The 18764-nt window shown below is 36.4% G+C and overlaps 4 protein-coding genes across 6 annotated transcripts; 1 reads left to right on the top strand and 3 right to left on the bottom strand.

The window, feature by feature from the left end:
- Positions 1-322: 322 nt before the first annotated feature.
- On the bottom strand, positions 323-5876 carry LOC101217830 (3-epi-6-deoxocathasterone 23-monooxygenase CYP90D1). Its single transcript, XM_011661343.2, is given in 9 exon segments — positions 323-1122; positions 1124-1171; positions 2118-2239; positions 2629-2814; positions 2906-2995; positions 3706-3951; positions 4050-4199; positions 4566-4890; positions 4963-5876. Coding segments are annotated over 9 exon segments (2043 nt in total). The 5' UTR covers positions 5175-5876; the 3' UTR covers positions 323-458.
- Positions 5877-6531: 655 nt separating this feature from the next.
- Positions 6532-10055, bottom strand: LOC101218777. 3 transcript variants are annotated; one of them, XM_004141632.3, is made up of 3 exons: positions 9895-10055; positions 9545-9721; positions 6532-7161 (listed from the first exon to the last, which is right to left on the bottom strand). In XM_004141632.3, the coding sequence occupies exons 1-3, from the start codon at positions 9941-9943 to the stop codon at positions 6854-6856; spliced, it is 534 nt and encodes a 177-aa protein (XP_004141680.1). In that variant the 5' UTR covers positions 9944-10055; the 3' UTR covers positions 6532-6853. The 3 variants fall into 3 exon arrangements, with proteins under 3 accessions (XP_004141680.1, XP_011659646.1, XP_031744691.1); XM_011661344.2 differs by having other exon boundaries at positions 9545-9724; positions 9895-10042; XM_031888831.1 differs by having other exon boundaries at positions 9545-9743; positions 9895-10035.
- A 697-nt stretch (positions 10056-10752) lies between these two features.
- On the top strand, positions 10753-13885 carry LOC101218544. Its single transcript, XM_004141631.3, has 6 exons — positions 10753-11629; positions 12418-12470; positions 12696-12783; positions 12862-12960; positions 13182-13309; positions 13397-13885. The coding sequence occupies exons 1-6, from the start codon at positions 10991-10993 to the stop codon at positions 13431-13433; spliced, it is 1044 nt and encodes a 347-aa protein (XP_004141679.1). The 5' UTR covers positions 10753-10990; the 3' UTR covers positions 13434-13885.
- A 792-nt stretch (positions 13886-14677) lies between these two features.
- LOC101218303 (transmembrane 9 superfamily member 7) lies at positions 14678-18501 on the bottom strand. Its single transcript, XM_004141630.3, has 7 exons — positions 18205-18501; positions 17400-17564; positions 17172-17281; positions 16867-16975; positions 16655-16767; positions 16282-16432; positions 14678-16198 (listed from the first exon to the last, which is right to left on the bottom strand). Exons 1-7 carry the CDS (start codon positions 18328-18330, stop codon positions 15041-15043), a joined length of 1932 nt encoding a protein of 643 aa, XP_004141678.1. The 5' UTR covers positions 18331-18501; the 3' UTR covers positions 14678-15040.
- Between the last annotated feature and the right edge of the window lie 263 nt (positions 18502-18764).

Genomic DNA, 18764 nt, shown 5'->3' with positions numbered 1-18764 from the left:
TGATGAAGGAAAGAAGAATGTGATTATGAGTTAGTTAGGTTTACATGGCCATGGCCATGGCCACGAACGAATGACATTATTACAATATAATTATGATACCGAAAATTTAAATTGAACCCAAGAGTTTCATTTTTTAAATTCCAAACAAACTGATTTCTAATGATAATGCCTTTTTACATGTAATTCATGAAAATTTTCCCAAAATGATTTCATCGTGTTTTGTTTCTAATTCAGTCTGATTTAGAATTTAGAATGAAAACAGAAACCCTAAATCATAGTTCCGGTGGAAATCAAATCCCTAAATCCTACATGAATGAGAAGATCCGACTAACCAATTCCTCCGTTTGTAAATGGATTATGTAAACACATGATTGATTGAACGAAATCAAACCCGAAAAAAAAATTGATGAATAAAGACAGCATTGAACTTTCATTGGAAATGGAAATCAAATTGAACATTACGATGAATAAAAAGAAACTGAAGTTCCAGGAGCATCCGAACCGAAAGTGTAGACTGTAGTAGCTCCTTCATCCAAGAACAGATCATCCGTCTTCCTCAGAGCAGCATGGATCAGCACTAGCACAGCACCAATCAGAAGCGACAACAGGATATTGAGCGTCGCTTTGGTCAGAAACAAGAACACAAGTGTGAAAACCGAGAGCACAGCCATGACCAGTCGATAGTTAATCAAACGGCCGAGCAGTATCAGAGGCTCATCACGAAGGAAATAAAGGAACAACCAAACGGCAAGCATAGCAGTGAGGACGATGAGGGAGATCGGATGCCAGATGAGGCTAGAGAAGAGAATCAAGAGGACGATAATGACATAATTCATACGGAAGTAAACGATGTTGGTTTTGATGCGAGAGAAAGTTTCGTGGAAGTTGAGAGGAAGAGTGAAGGAGTGGAAATCGAACATGAGCCGCCATGGAACGCGAGTTGCGAGACCAGCTTTGAGACGCTGTTTGCCGCGGGAGACGAAGTCGAGGTCGGAGGAAGTTCCGGGAGCAGTGGAGGTGGGAATAGTGCCGTAGGAGGTCATCGGAGCGGAGGCGGAGATTCCGTCAATTTCGAAAAGGAGATTTGGGGAAGACGACGGAGAGAGAGAGAGAGGAGGAAGTTGTGAATCTGACCGACGGATGAAATGCTTCGTCGGTGAGTAGTTGAAACCTAAGAATTGGTTTGTCTTTACTTTAGAGGGTAGAATTGTAATTAATAAAAAATATTTGGGTACCGACGGAAATAATTTTTTTTTTTTTTTAAAAGAATATATTATGTTATCCTTCACATTTTCAATTAAAATGAAAAAAGATTGGTATTGATGCAATGTGTCACAAAAATATGTATAAAGATGGAAACAATAGATTAGATAACTATATTATACATGAGATTGTCAAGACATATTGCTATTAATTAAAATAGGTACACCATACATACACACATAGATATGATATACAATAAGTGACAAATGGATTATTATGGGTTGCAATAGGGAGGTGGGCATAGGAGAGGATAGAAGTGTCATGTGTCAACTGAACTGTCATCTTTTAACCCATAGTCCCTTTGTTAGAGGTGAGACTTCTTTTCTTTTCTTTTTTCTCTACTTGTTCCAAAGGTAAGTTTGGTTGTTGTGTAAACTAATGGTGAAGTTAATTGAAGTTTTGTGCATTTTTTTCTTTTCTTTTCTTTTTGGCAAAAAGGGAATCTTCTCTTGCCATTATTGTCTGGTCATGGGTCCCTTCTTCTCTTCACCCAAACTGGCATCCTCTTTTTCATCCTCACTGTGGGGAAGTTTATGATTTTATCTTCTTCAGCAATCCATCTGTGGAATATATACCATATGAAATCTTTTTTATCTTGGTTTTCAATAATATAAATGGTTTTGTTCAGTTTTCAGTTTTCAAATCTAAAACCAAACCAAACCAAACTGAGAAATCAGATTTCCTTCAAAGTTTAAACAAACTGGCACTTCAGTAAAACACAAATTTTGGTTTGGGTTGGTTTTATTTAAGACCTTTAGTATTAATGTTGTATTCTACTTATGAAGAAAACGTATGATATCAAGTTAGAAGAAACTTGATACCTATTTGTACAAGTGATATTGGAAGTGAGGTACCTGAAGTGAGTGACAAAGTGGTGAAGGAAGATGGAAGCTTCAAGCCTGGCTAAGTCAAGTCCAGGGCATAGTCTTTGTCCACCTCCAAAAGGAGTGAAGTTGCAACTACTCATCTCTCTGTCCTGATCAACCACTAAACCATTAGGGAGAGAGAACATAAAAAGTTTAAGATATAAAGAAAGAGGGAATATTTTGATGGATTCACTTAAAAACTTGTACCTAAATGGGATTTGATCACATTTTTCAAAATAAAGTTTTCTAACCTTTTTCCAACTCTTTTCAAACTATTTTTTTCCAAGAAAGTGAGCATGTAAGAGGGGTATCATGAGTCAAAGTGAGAGAGAAAACGTGAGCAAGAGCTAAGGGTGAGAGGATTGGTGGCACTAGCAAAAGGTTAGAGAAGCTTATTTGTAAAAGGTTGGTCAAATCTCATCCGAACACAACTTTTTAAGTCATACGTACAAAAACACTGAGAGAGAAGAGAGATAGGCACAAATTTTTTTCTTCTTACTTGCCACCTCCATGGATTGAACTTGTAAGGGCAGTCGTAGTGATTGTCATCAAGATGAACAGATCTAAAGTATGTAAGAACTGACCAACCCTTAGGTATTAGGTATCCTTTTATCTTCATGTCTTTCATGGCCTTGCGCATCACTCCAATTATAATGTTTCCCATCCTTAGAGTTTCAGTGATCACCTATTCAAATCAAACCATAACATTCAATATAATCACTCACAATAATTTACTGTTTCATTCTACTTTATCAAAAGTTTAATCAATGTATTACACTCTGCGTAAATGGCATTGATAAGTAATCGCTCCAATGCAATGCCTCACCGAGCTGCTCTTTCTGTCCTTTCATCTTCAAGTTTTCCTCCTGATCATGTCAGTTTAAACAGCCATATGGTTTAATAGCTACTACTCAAACAAGCCAAGAAACAAATGAATTTTGTTTTCCACCAAAGTGTTACTACAATCATTTAACTTGGGATAAATCACAAGAAATACCCTTATTCTTTGAAAAAAATATCCTTATTTTTTCATAAATGTTTCAAAATTGCCTTTGAGGTAGAAAATGAACTTCGAGACCTGGAATGAATGGGGTGATCTTCAGATCCTATTTTTCATTTCGAGTCATCGCCACACTATTCTAAATCCCAATTTTTGTCTAATGTTCTAAAAGGATTTCTACTCCAAACGTAGTTTGAAATGTTTATGAAACATTAAGGGTAATATTGCAACTTCTAAAAGAATCGGAATATATTTTTACACAAAGAACATAGTTCAGAGTAACTTTAATAGCCTAACCTTTAACTTATAGGGAACCTCCTGATAGGGACATTATTAAAGTTGAAAGGAAAATAAGGATATCACCTTTTCAAGTGATACAAATCAGAACTAGAGAAAGTCGATGAGCATATTTGTATTTCATTAAAGCAACATTTGCTACTGTGCACACTGGCATATTGATTGAGAAAAACAAATTTATGAAAACTTGTCTGTCTATACTTTCCTAGTTTGACATGGTATCAGAGCAGAAGTAACAGTAACAGAAAAGATTGAGAGTTGATAAGAAAAACGACATACCGTCAACTGTTGAAGTGCGGCAGGGCAATCAGAGAGGTATTTCACTGCAAGAGTCATTAAGATTGGCACTGAATCTTCTCCGGGAATCATCATATCAATCATGTTCTCTGCTATTAGATCATCTGTTAGTTCTTCATTTTCATCTTTGAGCAAAACTTCCATTATATCTTTTGGGACAGTGGAAATTCCACAGCTTTTCCTCTCTTGTATTATCTTCTTTACTAGTTTGACCATATTCCTTTTGGCCTGAAATTCAAGAACAAAATAAAGCTCTATCATTTTTTAGAATGATCTAAAAAACTACGAGTGAAGGAGGATATTAAACCTTTTACAATCCAACTTGCCTGCAAGGATTGGTAAAGCCTGCTTCCAGGTATGTTCACTGGCAAAGCCATAAGCCCAGCTATGAACTCTTGAAACTGTTTCTTGAGAAACTCCATACTTTGACCAGGATTTAAACTAATCAATATCTTTACTAATACTTGAAAGGAAATCTGGAGACAAAAGGGGTTTCACTTAGTAACTTTTTTAACAGGAGAATCGATAGCTAAAAATGATTACAAAGGTAAAATTATTGGACAATATGATTTGAAACAGAATGATAGCAAAAATTGTGGGGTTCTCCTACTTTTGACTGAAATCATCTTTAAAACCAAGTAGGAGCTAGAGAAATGGGTTATTTGGATATCAATGATTCACTCAGATCAGTTAAAGGAAGTCACTGTTTTTGTCTAGTATCAATACAGTAATGATAGGAAATTTTTATCTTATTGTCTTTTTGTTGAGGGGGAAAAATTAAAAATAATTCATAGGTAAATTTCAAGCTTCAAAAGGGGAAGAGAGAGAGAGACAGAGCTGACATTTTTGGTTTCATCTTGAAGATAAATCGGATTGTTCTCAGTCCAGTTTGCCATTGATAGTTTGACATAACACTCCATATCCTTGGTTATTTGAGCTTTGAGATGTGAAGACTTGAAGAAAGCTCCCACAAGACCATGAATTCTCTTCTGCAAGCTCCCATTTATCAGCAAAATAGAAGACTTCCCCATCAATTCTGTCAAAGATTTCGGATAAGACGGTACAAAGGCCTTAGCATCACTCTGCAGAATGAACTTACTGACTTCTGCATCAGTAGAGACAATGGTAGGACTTCCAAAAATATGTGACTTGAACACCTTCCCGTACCTGCAAACATTCACAAGTCGTATCATATTAGCATTTGAAGACATTTGAACATGGTTTTTGTGGATAACTTACAGGCGGCGTCGCTTGTCCATGAAAGTTTCAGGACGGTCTGAATAAGCGCTGGAGATGAACTCAATAGTCTCACCAATGAAAGGCCAGCCAAGAGAGCCCAAAGGAAGTTGGTTGCAGAATTTTGATCTGAGAAGTCTAAAGCAGTTCCTATAGAGAATAATAGTGGTAAAAAAAATGGCTGTCACTACCAAAACATCCCATAAACTGTCCATTTTGGACAAAGATTTCCTCTGCCTGTCTGTCTTTCTCTTTCTCTTTCTCTCTGTGCTTCTCTTAAATATGCTTAATCATCATCACCACAGCTCTGACCATATCTTTTTGCATTCGAATGATTGAAGAATGAGTTTCCATGTGTATGTGCACGCATGCAGCAGAGAAAGACAGAGAGAGATCATGATGTGAAAGAGAGCTAAAAATGAGTTTTTATATGAAAGAAAGAGAGAAAGAGAGCATATACTTGATTGTGTGGGAGCTGGTCAGCTGATGTGAGTTTTCATTTACAGAAGAGAATGTTAGAATGATAAACTAAGAAATAACAAACAAATCAACAAAAGCCATTCATAAGCCTTAATACAAGGCATTCTTTAATAAACTTACCATGATTGTATTCTAAAGCAATCAATGACAATGCATAGCATGATTTATAAAGAAATACGAACTTCATTCATATAGATTGAGATCAATGATTAAGAGTTTAAAGGTGGGAAATAAAAATGGTTATGAAAAGAGAGTCCCCACAGCTATATGATTACTCTTATGGCTTTGAAGTCTCCCCCACCAAATGAAAGTAGTTAGCTGGGCAGCCTCATGCATTCATGTGAGAATCAATTACACCACATTCTCTCATCATCATCTCCTACTCTCAACTTTTGTCCTCCTACACCTAAAAATCCTTTCTCCTTTTTAGTTCATTCTCATTTTACAAAAGCAAGTATTTTGAAAACCCATTTCTTGTAACTTTACTTACCAGAGACAGCAACAAGGGCTGCTTTTCAAGTAAGCTGCTCATTGTTGATTCTCAATTTATTAGGTACTGATACAAATTTCAATACCCTTTTTCATTCACTTGAAAACCCATTTCTTTGTATTTTATTACCATTTGTTGGGTGATGGGAAATGGTCGTTTCTTTCACAAAAGATTAGAAAAGGAGGGAAGAATATAATTTTAAGCCCATCTCTTTTTGGTTGCACACTTGCAATTCCAAGGATATCTCTTTGGACCCTTTGTACAATTCTAACGGAGGACCCCATTCTTTGATTGCTTTAAATTGGTGAGTTATTTATTTAACAGCATCATTTGATTAACCCTCTCTATGATTCTTTTTGAAGCGTTGAGCCTACAGCAGGTACATCGGAAGGAGCTAATGACAGATTATCTAGAAAGACTAAAATATTCCAAAAAGAGCAGCAAAAACTTGACCCTTTGGAAGTTGCATTTAGTTTGGTTTTTTTGGAGGTTTATGCATGCAGATTGAGAAATCTCACCATACACATTGGATATGTCCACATCCATTTGGGAAATGGTGCATTATTTCATTCTGCCCACGTGAACTCTACAACTTGCAGAAGTTTGTTCCTTTGGATTTTTTCTCAAGTTGAGTTCTAATAAAATGGATGTTTCTCCTCATACAACCTAAAGACAAACAAACACCAAAAAAGCCTGGCTATATTTTTTCCTCAACAGTGAAATTTATGTTCTGTTGGCAAAATGAATTTCACAGCTGTTTTTCTCGTGCTCATCCTGTTGACTGGCATGCTGTGTGTGGGTAGAGAGGATTTGAGTATTTGAAACGTAAACACCGTTCTAGAACCATACAAATGACAACATTCAGATTCCACCAGCAATGTTAAAATAATCAGTATGTTTTTGCGTGCAACATTTGTAAAGTTTTTAAATACTAGGAATAGATTTTGCCCGGATGAACTCTTTGAGAATTGCTTTTTCTTCATCGATGCGTTTCTTCTCTTCACGATCCTTTGGCTTTATCTTGCGCTTCTCTTCCAAAATCCACTTGAAAAGTTCACGCTGCTGGTCCACCGGAATCGGTTCTCTTACCTTCACAGGCTCCACAACGACTGGTCTGGCCAATGATTCCTCAACAACAGGAGCAGCAATCTTAGTGGTTTTAGCTGAATCCGGGGCAGCCTCTTCTTCTGCTACATGTTCATCTTGCTTCTTTGTCCTCATAAACACATAAGCTACACAATGAAAAGAATTATCTCAGTTCGTGTGAAAGCAAGTAAATGTTCCAAAAAACAATGACAACTACTGAATCCAAACAATTGCAAGATGATAAATTTCCATGCCCCGACCCTCCATCCAAACCACTGAAAAGATGAATCAAACCTATTATTAAATGTTCAATATATTCTATTCTATATTTCCTTGCAAAAGGCACACAACTTACAGCTGGTGGAGGACAAAATGGGGAGCTTGGCTCCTTTAGATTAGGGCTTTTTAATAAGTGTTTATCATCCTCAAAAGGAAATGAAAAGAATAACAGGACTATCAAGATTTAATACATGCATATCATAATCTCAAGACACTAGATTATGGCCAAGAAGGACCATTATTCAATTCTCATGTTGTCTTAATACCGTACTTGCATCACCAAGAGTAGAAACTATATGATGTAGCTCAAATAACCCAAACTTCTCAATGTTTGTGCACGCGCACACGGATGTATGTATGTATGTAAGGAAATGACCACCTTCGGAGACAAAAGAAACCTAGGATGATAAAAGATATAAGTATGCAAAAATATGAGTTAGGTCAGTTTTGGTAGCAGGTCATTTGCAGTATATGTCTATATCTGTGGAAACCTTATCCAAAAGAAGGAGGAATATTAGTTCACTTTTCAAAGGAGTAGGAGAGAAGGAGAAGTCTATGGGGAAATATTTAAGAAATGAAAAATATTTTTTATTTTTCCTTATTTTTTCTTATATTTTTTTTAATAATAAACTGATAATTGTATTGTATCAAAAGGGCATATACGAAAGAGATGAAAGATGAGATATCTACAAAAAGAAACCACAGGACTAAAAAGGCTTCCCAATTGGAAATAATTTGAAAAAGATCGTAGTTACAGAGAAATTTGTTATGGATGCACCAAAAGGAAGAATAAGAATTAATCCCTCCATCCCTCGAAACATCCTTTGGTTTCTTTCGAGCCAACCTCCAAAGGATTGTGTGCACTGCATTGTTCCACAAAATACTTGCAACCTCTTAAGCTAATACACTGTAATAGTTCAATCACCACCTCTTCATGAAAAAAAGGAAAACATCTAATTATAAAGAGATTGGAGGAAATTTTTTGTTCTGCTGTTTGAAAGGGTCCCGTAGGCCTTCTATTTTGGCTCCACTTGGTTTGAATTGTTTTTCTTGTGTTGCCCTTGCCCTGGAGACTATCCTTTCATTTTCTTAATAAAAATTTGATTTTGTTTTATTTTTTAGAAGAATGTGTTTTTCATTATTCATCAATAAATTAAGGCTAAACTACAAGTTTTCAGTTCTTAAGTTCTCATAATTTGCACCTATTAGGTCCCTGAAATATAAAAATGTTTGAAAAGACATTTGATATGATAGTAGTCCACTGAGGAGTTTGCTATAGAGATGAGTTACACCATAGATAGAGCTCTCGCCTCATAGAATCCTAGGGCAGAATGCTAGATGGGAAACTATAAGGATTCTTTTTCAAGGGTTCGCGAAAGGTCAAAGGAGGGATCTGCCCTTCCTGGGGAAAGAAAAGATAGTGTCATTGGCAACATAAGTTGATGAGATTAAATCATCCCTCCCCATCAAAAAACCCTACATTTGGTTATTGCATTTCCCTCTGTCCAAAAGCTAGATAAGAACATTGACGATGAAGTCACCTAGTCTTGTCTTAGTGTGGCTTTAATTTAGCCACGCTTTCCCCTACTGGAAGATGGAAACAATGCTGGATTGGAGACAATTCTGATACCAACCTCTCAACCACTCACCAAAATATGTCAATTTCGAGCAAAAATCATCTCCAATTAACCCACTAATGGTTCCATGACAAGGCTTAGATTAACCAATACAACTGAAAAGTACTATTGAGCTAGTTTTTCATAGCAGACCATCCTTCAATCGAAGAGAGCATTCCATGAAATCATCAGAAAGCTTATTGCGCACGCTTAGATTTAGTTTCTGATCAATATCAAATCCCAGTGGTTTCTTGAATCACACCGTGTATTCTTGAATCACAAAAGAAAATGATCATTCCCAACTCCATGCCAATGTTAGTGGCAAAACAACAAAACATAAAGAAATCATCCGAACTAAAGGTAACCACAAAGCTAGGATGGGAGACCCAAATTTACAAGTATTAGAAAAAAGAGAGCAGGCTTTAACAATCTAAAGAAACTGGTCCACCACAAATTTCTGTAGAGTAGAGAGAACAAATCCTAAATACAAAGACTCCAAGAACACCCGAGTAACAATAATATAATCAAAACAAGCGATTACCCATCTTGGCATTTAACACTCTGGATCAAACACACTAACACACTAACACAAGAACCAGAAACTAACACACGCAAGATGCAAGAAGAAAATTACCTCCAACAGCAAGGTTGACAGTCAAAAGCATGGGCCATAAGAACTTATATCGTCTTGCAAACGATTCCTTCGGAGGCTGCGGCGGTGGAGGAGAAGAAGACGCAGATGCCATGTTAGATGATGCTGAAGAAGAAGCGTCTCCGGCTTTGTGCCGTTCTTGAAATTGTTTGATCTGAGCTGCTTGGAGATGGAAAAAAAGCTAAAAGCCGATTTATCATCGATTATTTAATAGAACCCCAATAATTGAAATGAATTATTGAATGGAATCGCTTGTTGGAGCAACCATTTTGTGGCTCAACTATGAATAAATAAAGAATTGGGGAAATGGGTTATGAGTTTTGGAATGGTACCTTTCGTGGGTTTGTTGGCGTAGAGCTTGGGAAGTCCTTCTTCGCTCATTTCCGACGAAGTCTGAGATTCACTTTTTCTTGGTGTTTTGTATTTTGGTGACTGACTTTGGTCGTTCGTCAGCAGGTCCTACCGTCAATCTTAGGCTTTGATTTCATTTGTGATATGGTCATCCTAAAAGTAGCCATTCAAAATTTAATCTTCACTAGTAGTCCCCTTCAAAACAATTTGTTAAAATCGTTCAATCAGATGAACTATCAATTCTCGAGTTTCGTTTTTTAGAAGCAAAACTAGTCAAATCGTGAGATACTACATTACAATCATGAATAATAAAAGATATCTCATTAAAAAAGATAGTTTAGTTTTATTATTCAAATGTGAGTAGTTGATCTCAATCAAAAAGAACCGAGAAAAACTATTTCAACTATATTCGAGAAGCCAGCGATGAAAGATGAAAACTTTTTTATTGTAATTTTCTTTTTACATGTAATCTTTTTGACAAAGCTACATTAAATTGAAGGTTACATCACACATGTGGTTTTCATAATTAGAAGATACTCCTTTGAATTTTGTTGGTTGGGTAAAGAGGAAGGTCATACTAATTCGATTAAACCATCCCACTCTAGCTTGTGTTTGAAGATGTAATAGAAATTTTGAAAGCTAAGGATACATTCGATTAAAATACTAAGTTTAGAGGATAATTTTAAAATATAGAATAAAACTTAGAGCTGCAAAGCGTTATCTTAACAAAATAAAAAAGACGGTAAAGTATTGACGGTAACTTTGTCGGCTTACGGAAGCGAAGGACTAGAAGTCCACACTGAATAAGTCTCACTTCTATATTCAGAAACCGTGACTTCATACCGCGTTTTCGCCGCTTCCGAATTGAAATTTAAAGATAGATTTCTTTTATTTTTCTTTCAAAGATTCTTCTTCTTCTTCTTCTTCACACCCATTTCACTCAAGAACCAACTGAATTTATCCTCTTTCAGCTTCCAATCCGAACCTCAATTTGATTCAATCCTCTTGTTTTCACTCTCTCTCTGGTGGGTTTTCCTTTTTTTTTTTCTTTAGTTTCTTCTTTGTTGATGCCCTCCAATGGCGGCTTTACACTCATATTTGTCCCGTTTCTTCCCCAATTTCCCATTTCGAATTACTAATTTATCTGAGGGAGACATACCCATGTTGTTATTATGCTCCTTCTTCCTCTTCTTCACCTTCTTCGTCCTCGTTTTATCGTTTTTTCTTTACAAAAGGGTGAAAAAAATCGAATTTGGACAGCATCAGCAACTAATCAGTAACCCAATTGAGCCTGAGAAAATTGATATTGGGAATTCTGTGGCGGATTGTGGCAATGGAACTGACCGGACTTGTTTGACTCATTCGCTTCTCTTTGAGATCTTACCGCCGGATTCTCCTAAATGGGCAAGTTTCTTTGTTGAAGGGCGATGTGATGACCTAGATTTGAAGAGTGATGGATTGAATAAGGAATTTGGAGATTCTGGTCAGGAGCAAGGGGGAAAGAGAAAGAAGAAGAAGGCAAAGAAGAAGAGGGCGAATTTGCAAGATGGAGATGAGAATGAAAAATGGGGAACGGATGTTGGAACTGGTTCTGAGCAGGAATTGACATTGTTGTATCCATTTACATCGTCCACTAGTGTGATTCAGAGGAAGATTAAACGGCAGTATGATGAACTAATGAAGTGTCAGGAATCAAAGGAATTGACATTGGCTCAGGTTTTGTGTTCTTTCTTGTATCTTATGAATCATATTTTCTTTTTGTTTTGGTAGTAATTTTCGTTTACAATATTTGCTTAACATCCTGTAAACTTCATTTCTGTTATTGTCTGTGTTTCAATTAGAGAGTTTCTGCAGCAGTTCTTCTACTTCACCTTGGCTCTGCCATTAGCAACTCATTGTCTAAGATTTTTGTACGGGTGCCCCAATTCTAGTCATTAGCACACTTTAACATCGAGTTGCCAGTCAAGCTCTCGGGTGCCCTCCCACCTGCATATTGTAGTAGCCCTATCGCCATTTTTAGTTTTCATCGATTTTTTAGGAGTAGGTCATTTTACACTAACGCAGATAGTATTAGGTCATCCATACAAAAATGTCCCATACCTTCTAGTGCAATCCTTCCTATATATGTGTAAAATAACGCCCTTAAATTATCTTCCTCGACAATAGCTCGAATCTCCTTTGAAATATATGTTCTCATATATTGAAGACAGATTGTGAGGTAAGTAATGTGTTGCAAGGTTGCCTAGGAACAGACATACAGTAATATTGCTAATATTTCCTGGACTTCGTTGAATAACAACTCTATCTAGAATGATTGTAGTTAATCGAGTTTCCATTTGATATCAGCTTAATTGATACGATGTGATGTTTTGGTTGGACTGCGGTCTGTGAGAACTCCTGTTTTTAGCTGATGACTATGGTGTTTTTAGAATTTAGACTTATAGAGGGTTGAGTTCTAAACACTGAAGCACTGCAGTTTATTTCTGTTTTCCTTTTAAATGCAGGTCCGTCAATTCGCCAACTGCTTAATTAACGCTAGAAGCAAGCTGCAGCACAAGTAAACTTCATATCTTTGCTTCAACTATATTGGTGTTTCTCTCTCGACTCTTCATCTGTCAAATTCAGTAGACTTTTTCTTTCTGGAGTTCATATATATTTCTTTAACTTCTTGTTAAGTACGATTTACCTTAGGTTAGGTTACATTTGCTTGTGAGAATCATCCTATGGTTTTTCCCTTTGTATGTTATTACATTGCCAACTATATAAACTTTTTTACTGACAGAGCTGATGTTATCCACCGAAAGTTCACCATAACGAAAGCTCTGCTTTACAAGGCAGACAGATCCTCCTTCGATCGACTTCAACAGCAGGTTGGTGACATGATATAACCTGATATTTGTTGCCAAAAGTTTCATGTACTCAAATTTGTTGGTTTGTTGTTGCCTTAGATATACAAGTTAGAATTGGAACAGAAAAGACTAGAGGAGGACACTTTCGTTTATAACTGGCTTCAACAACAGCTTAAACTCTCTCCAGCATACAAAAAGGTATTACTCTTACCTCTAGTCTCTTACGCTTACAACTTTTTTGATGCTGATGCTTCATAGAAATCAGGAAGCACGCTGCTGGTCTGTTGTAGCCTCTGTATCCCATCCCCCGTTTATAGTTAATACCCTTTTTAAGTTCACTTGATCAAATTCACTTCTCTGTCACGCTTTTCTCATAATAGATGAAAACTGTTCTCTCTCTAAAACTTCTGATATTCAAGATGCTAGAAATTGGTACGTGCATGGAGTTGATGGCAAAATCTGAGAAGCCAACGGAAAATATCGATTCTGAATTTACCGACATGTCGTTCGAAGAACTACTAGCACAAGAAAAAAAGGACTCGTTTTGGTAAGACATCATCATCTTTGGTAGTTCATTGTTTGTAACAGATGTGAGGACTTGGTAACAATGGTATCCTTCTAAATATTAATGCAGGCAAAGGAATGGGAAACTGAGATCATGCTCAAGCTGATGCAAGTGATGAGTTTGCTTTTGTTTTCTTGTAACAAAAAGATCAGATTTGCAGCATGAAAATCCAAAAATAAAACACTTTGTAGTACCTAGCAGGAATTTTGTTAAGCAGCCTGCTGCTTCTTGATTTTGCTCAAGTAAATATACCTCTTTTCTCTCTACCAGGTAGGATTTTTAGGGAAGTTGGCCAATCACATTAGGTTTTTTTTTGTCTTAGTACCATCAGATGCCTGTAGTTGTAGTCAACTGACTATTAACTTTGTCAACTTTGTCAATGACAAAATTTCCATACATTTCTATAGAAACCCTGATGTTGCATTTTCTTTTGGTTAAATTGAACTAAAGTTGTCACTCTGATTTGAGGAAAGCTCTTGTAAAGATTAAACAATCATTGTGTTAAGGACTATATATGATAAGTACAATCAAATCATAGGGATCAAGTTTATGATGTAACATGTTTTTAAATGGATTTGAAGGGACGAAAACTCAAAAACCAACAATGTGAATTATGTATATGTTTCTTTTGTTTTGTTTTGTTTTTTGTTTTTTTTTGTAATATCTCATATATGATATGAGGTGGAGTTTGATTCAAAATGTAGGTTAGAGAAAGTACATGTGTCGTAATCGTCAAATGTTCAAGTTCACAATTATTCTTGCAACTTTTGAAGAAAAGGAATTGTTTTAATGCTTACAATTATAACTAACATTTTTATTGTGTCAATCAACGAGTGAGTAGTGCGTTAGAGAAAAACTTCCATTTCGAGAAAAATAAGGGATTTATTATTCAAAAAAGATATTTTATCTTTGAACGTTTAGACTAGGTTACATGTACCTTGACTAATCTCACAAAACAAAACAACATAGGGTTGGATGTAAACAAAACTTATAATTAATTTGTACGTGGATTGAAACCCAAAAATAGTTTGAAATTGTCAAAATTGAACATCAATAGTTTTACCAGGCCAAAGATGATTATGATGACAATAATAATAAACTAAAAACAATAGCTCAAACAGTTTTTTGAAATTGTCAATCATTCCAATTCAATGCGTTTCAAATCTAATATTTAATTTTACTTTTGAATTTGATTTTGACGAGTAATTTTAAGCATTTAAGAATCACACTCTATGGTTTTGCTTTTTAAATTTCCTCTATACATTTTTCTCAACCAACTCCTTGTTCTAAAAGGATAATCTACATTTCATAAAAAAAAAATCTCATAATAGCCAATTGCAACACAGCATATTCCTGAATACAACCAACACTCAGAGATTAAAGATGAAAATTTGGTATCAGTAAAATTATTCATATTATGACCACAAAAAGCTCCAAAATCACCATCCCTGTTTCTTGTACACCATAAGAACAGATGCGAAACTCTTAACAAATAGTGCAAGTAAGGGAAGGGAGGAGGAGAAAAAGACAAAGAGAGTACCTAAACTCTACCATGAAAAAGGGAATTTGACTGAGAGACGAGTAAATAATCCACACTGAATATCCAAATAAAAGGCCAATCTAATTGGAAATTTTCTCATCTTCCCAGTTCTTCCCGTTTTAACTCGATTCATATACTCTGACCTGAACAACTTCTGAGCCATAAGCAGGAGATCAGTCGATCTTCACGGACGAGTAGATCTTTCTAACAAACCAGAAACAAGCGTAAAATCCAATGGTTCCTGTCAACACGAAGAATGCATATGAAACGATAACCATGTAGCCAAAGTAGAGAATCCCCGAAACAAACTTGGTGATTTCCAACTTGGAGAAGAAGTAGAATACTGAGTAGAAGAAAAGATATAGCGCAGAGGAGCCAGCAGTCAAGTAAGATCTCCACCACCAGTGGTAATCTTCACTGCACAATTGGAAGTAGCACAGCACAATTGTTATCTCCGCACAAGTAATCAGAAGGATGACAAATACAATGAAGAGGAAACCAAATATGTAATAGAACTGGTTGAGCCATATTGATGTCAAGATGAAGAAGAGCTCAATAAAGACGGCCCCAAAAGGAAGAATACCCCCAATCAGTATGGAGAAGACTGGCTTCATGTACCAAGCTTGGTCGGGTATCTGTCTAGGAATCTTGTTGGTCTTCACAGGATCTTCAATTGCTGGCTTTTTGAAACCTAAGTAACTGCCAACGAACACCAATGGTACTGATATACCAAACCACAAGCAGAAAAGAGCAAACATTGTTCCGAATGGCACTGCCCCAGATGACTGCTCTCCCCAGATCAAAGCATTGAGGACAAAGAAGATTGAGAAAAGAATACCAGGAAACATAAAGGCAGTTTTCAGCGTTATCTTCTTCCATTCGGTACCTCTGAACATTTTGTATAAACGAGCTGATGAATAGCCAGCAAATAAACCCATGAAAACCCACAGAAGGACCATAGCAGTCATAAGCCCTCCTCTGTTGGAAGGAGATAAGAAACCCAGCAGAGCAAATATCATTGTTACAAGTGTCATACCGAAGATCTGAACACCTGTGCCAATGTAAACACACAATAGACCAGAATTGATGGGTGGTCTAAACACATCTCCGTGCACAAGTTTCCATCCTGTTTCCTCTTGAGCCTCATCTTGGGCATCCAACTGATTATAGTTGGCAATATCTCTATACAGAGTTCTCATCATGATCATGGCCACCATTCCAGAGAGGAAGAGAACAATCATTAGAGAGTTTATAATGGAGAACCAGTGAATTTGATCATCATTCATGAGAAGGTAGGTGTCCCATCGAGAAGCCCATTTGATATCACTTTCCTGAGGAAAGATCAGGACCCAGTTTATAACTGCAATATCAGAGGAACAGTTAAGGAATAGTCAAGGATATGTGAAAACCGTACCTTGAATGAAACATCATACGTAAACACAATCTCCTTATTAGTGTCAACTTCTTGAGGAACAGTGCTGCCTTGGATTAAATTTTTTGTGTCCTTATTACATGTAAGTAGCTGGGGGTTCTTCTCGTTCCACTCCTTGTATTCATGATTAATACTGTTCAAAACAATGACGGAGAAAAATTACGCTACGGTACTGATTATATATGCATATATTATCAACTATGAATAGGCACACTTTCATTGAGAAACAATGAATGAAGTGCCTTGAATCAAATAGCACTCAAAGGGAATAAGAGAACTAGAGAACCAATTGTTCAGGACCTTAATATATAAAACAGTAAAAAATTAATATGCAAGGGCACAGGGAAAGAGAAACCTGTTTGGAGTAACCTCAAATCCGACAATTCGAGCCAGATCGGTGTCAGGGTCCTTGTGAAACATGACTCTAAAGCTCAAGTGGTTATTAATAAAATATTTTTCCTCTTTGCTCTGTGATGGTAAAGGGAATAAATATATTAACGAAAATATAAAAGCTCTAGAAAAATAAAAACTGAAAACTTCATATTTTAACTGCCATCAAAGTCATACCCCAGCATAATTCCCTTTGAATCCAACAAGGAAACCATGTTCGTAAGTCGTTGATGGATTTCCATCCCTCCTTTGACGAAGAACAGCAACAGGAAGGTTGTCCAAGATCCTACATATCCATGGGAGGGTAGCACATTGTAAGAACAATGAATAAAACTAATAGAAATGTCGCAAGGGAAGGCATATGTGATAGCCTACTTGGAGTAAACTACAAAGTGAAACTTTAAATTTCACAGTAAAAACTCAAAACTCAAAACAGAATACCATTGAACACAAAAACATAGAGATTTACATCTGGAACTTACATGTTCGCTCGATATTTGTCATCAATTTTCTCCTTAAAATTCTTTGCAGAGTCAGCATCAAGAGTTACTCTGCAGACAACAGTACAAGACTGTTCCTCCCTCATTTTGAACTGGAGAATTATTTAGAAACACCAAAGACAGGTTAATAAATAAAGTACAGTAGTTTCATTAAAGATGAAGAATCTGTACAATATTTAGATTGCTTCTAAAAACAGGCAAGATACTCACAGTATAGACAGAATTCTCAATGCGGTCACCTCGGAGAACTTCTCCCAAGTTTTCTGCATTATTAGTAATTTTCTTGGGCTTGCAATAATTTAAATAGTAGTAATCATATGGGAGCTGTGTTTTTGTGGATGACAGTTTGTTCACTTTGACTGGAAGAATATCACCCTGTTTGGAAGACCATTTCCATCAATTCGTAGGAATTTAGCACATGATAACAGATGGAAGGTAGAAAAAGAGGTCAAAAGTGAGAATTTCTAAGACCTGAACATACTACAATAAGAAAATTAACAGTGTTGGAAAACTGAACACAGCGTGGACGACGATTACAGTTGAATTTTACCATTTTACTATACCGATATGGTTTGGCATCGAGTAGTGAAACACGGTAGCGAGTACAATTTGAAGCAATTCAAATGACAGAAACGAATACCACAACACGTTTACACATAATGTGGTATCACTATCACTCCTACGTTTCATTGCCGTGAAGTAAGCAGATGCGATGTGTTTTCCCTTAAATAAACACATAATTGAACACAGCATATGCAAACAGAACACAGCATCCAATGATGTTTAGAAATGTCCGGATACCACGATATGAAGAGAACATATGCAATTAAAGACCAGATCAAGCACCAGAAACCTAGATCCGACTGCCCCGCAGTACAAACTACCAAAAACCGCAACTACTCGCCACAGCGCAGATCGTGAAAAACATTTCAATGGGAAAAAGCAACAGCAAGTTGAAGAAACACAAGAAAGAAAACAAACACATTAAGGAGAAGTGATCGAATTGAGAACGTACAGTCTGGAAATCCCGTGGAGCGACGCCGGGGAGATAGAAGGAGTGGACGGAGGATATGAGAAGCAGGAGGAGGAAAAGGGTGGAGAGATTGAGTGAAGGTAAGGGAACCTTGCCGACCTTCTTCATTTCCCGATGAGGAAGTAGTGTGGCGACGATCAGAAGAAGGACGGGGGACGTTAGGAGAAGCTGAGGGTTGAACGATACTGTTTTTCCGCTCGATGCCGAGGATTGAGAGAGGATGTCTCGTGAAAGGCGTTGTTAGAAAAAAAAAATAGATTGATTATAATGAATTGTGTATTAAATAATTATTATAACCTTTTTTCACTTTTTACTGCATGAAAATAAAATTAAAAATAGTAATTTTGATGAAAATCGTAAAAAAATAGCAAATTTAATAAAATATTTAACAAAATTTTCATATTCTATCAATAATATAATCGATACACACTAATTACTTATAATCAGTGGCATTGATAGACACGGATAAATGTTTATTAATTTCTATCGTTGATATAATCCAAAATTAAATTTGTTATAGTCTGTAATTTTAAAAAATGTCC

The sequence above is a fragment of the Cucumis sativus genome, chromosome 7 (assembly GCF_000004075.3).
Source record: "Cucumis sativus cultivar 9930 chromosome 7, Cucumber_9930_V3, whole genome shotgun sequence".
NCBI classification, from domain to species: Eukaryota; Viridiplantae; Streptophyta; class Magnoliopsida; order Cucurbitales; family Cucurbitaceae; genus Cucumis; species Cucumis sativus.
This window is presented reverse-complemented; position numbering and strand designations above follow the sequence as displayed.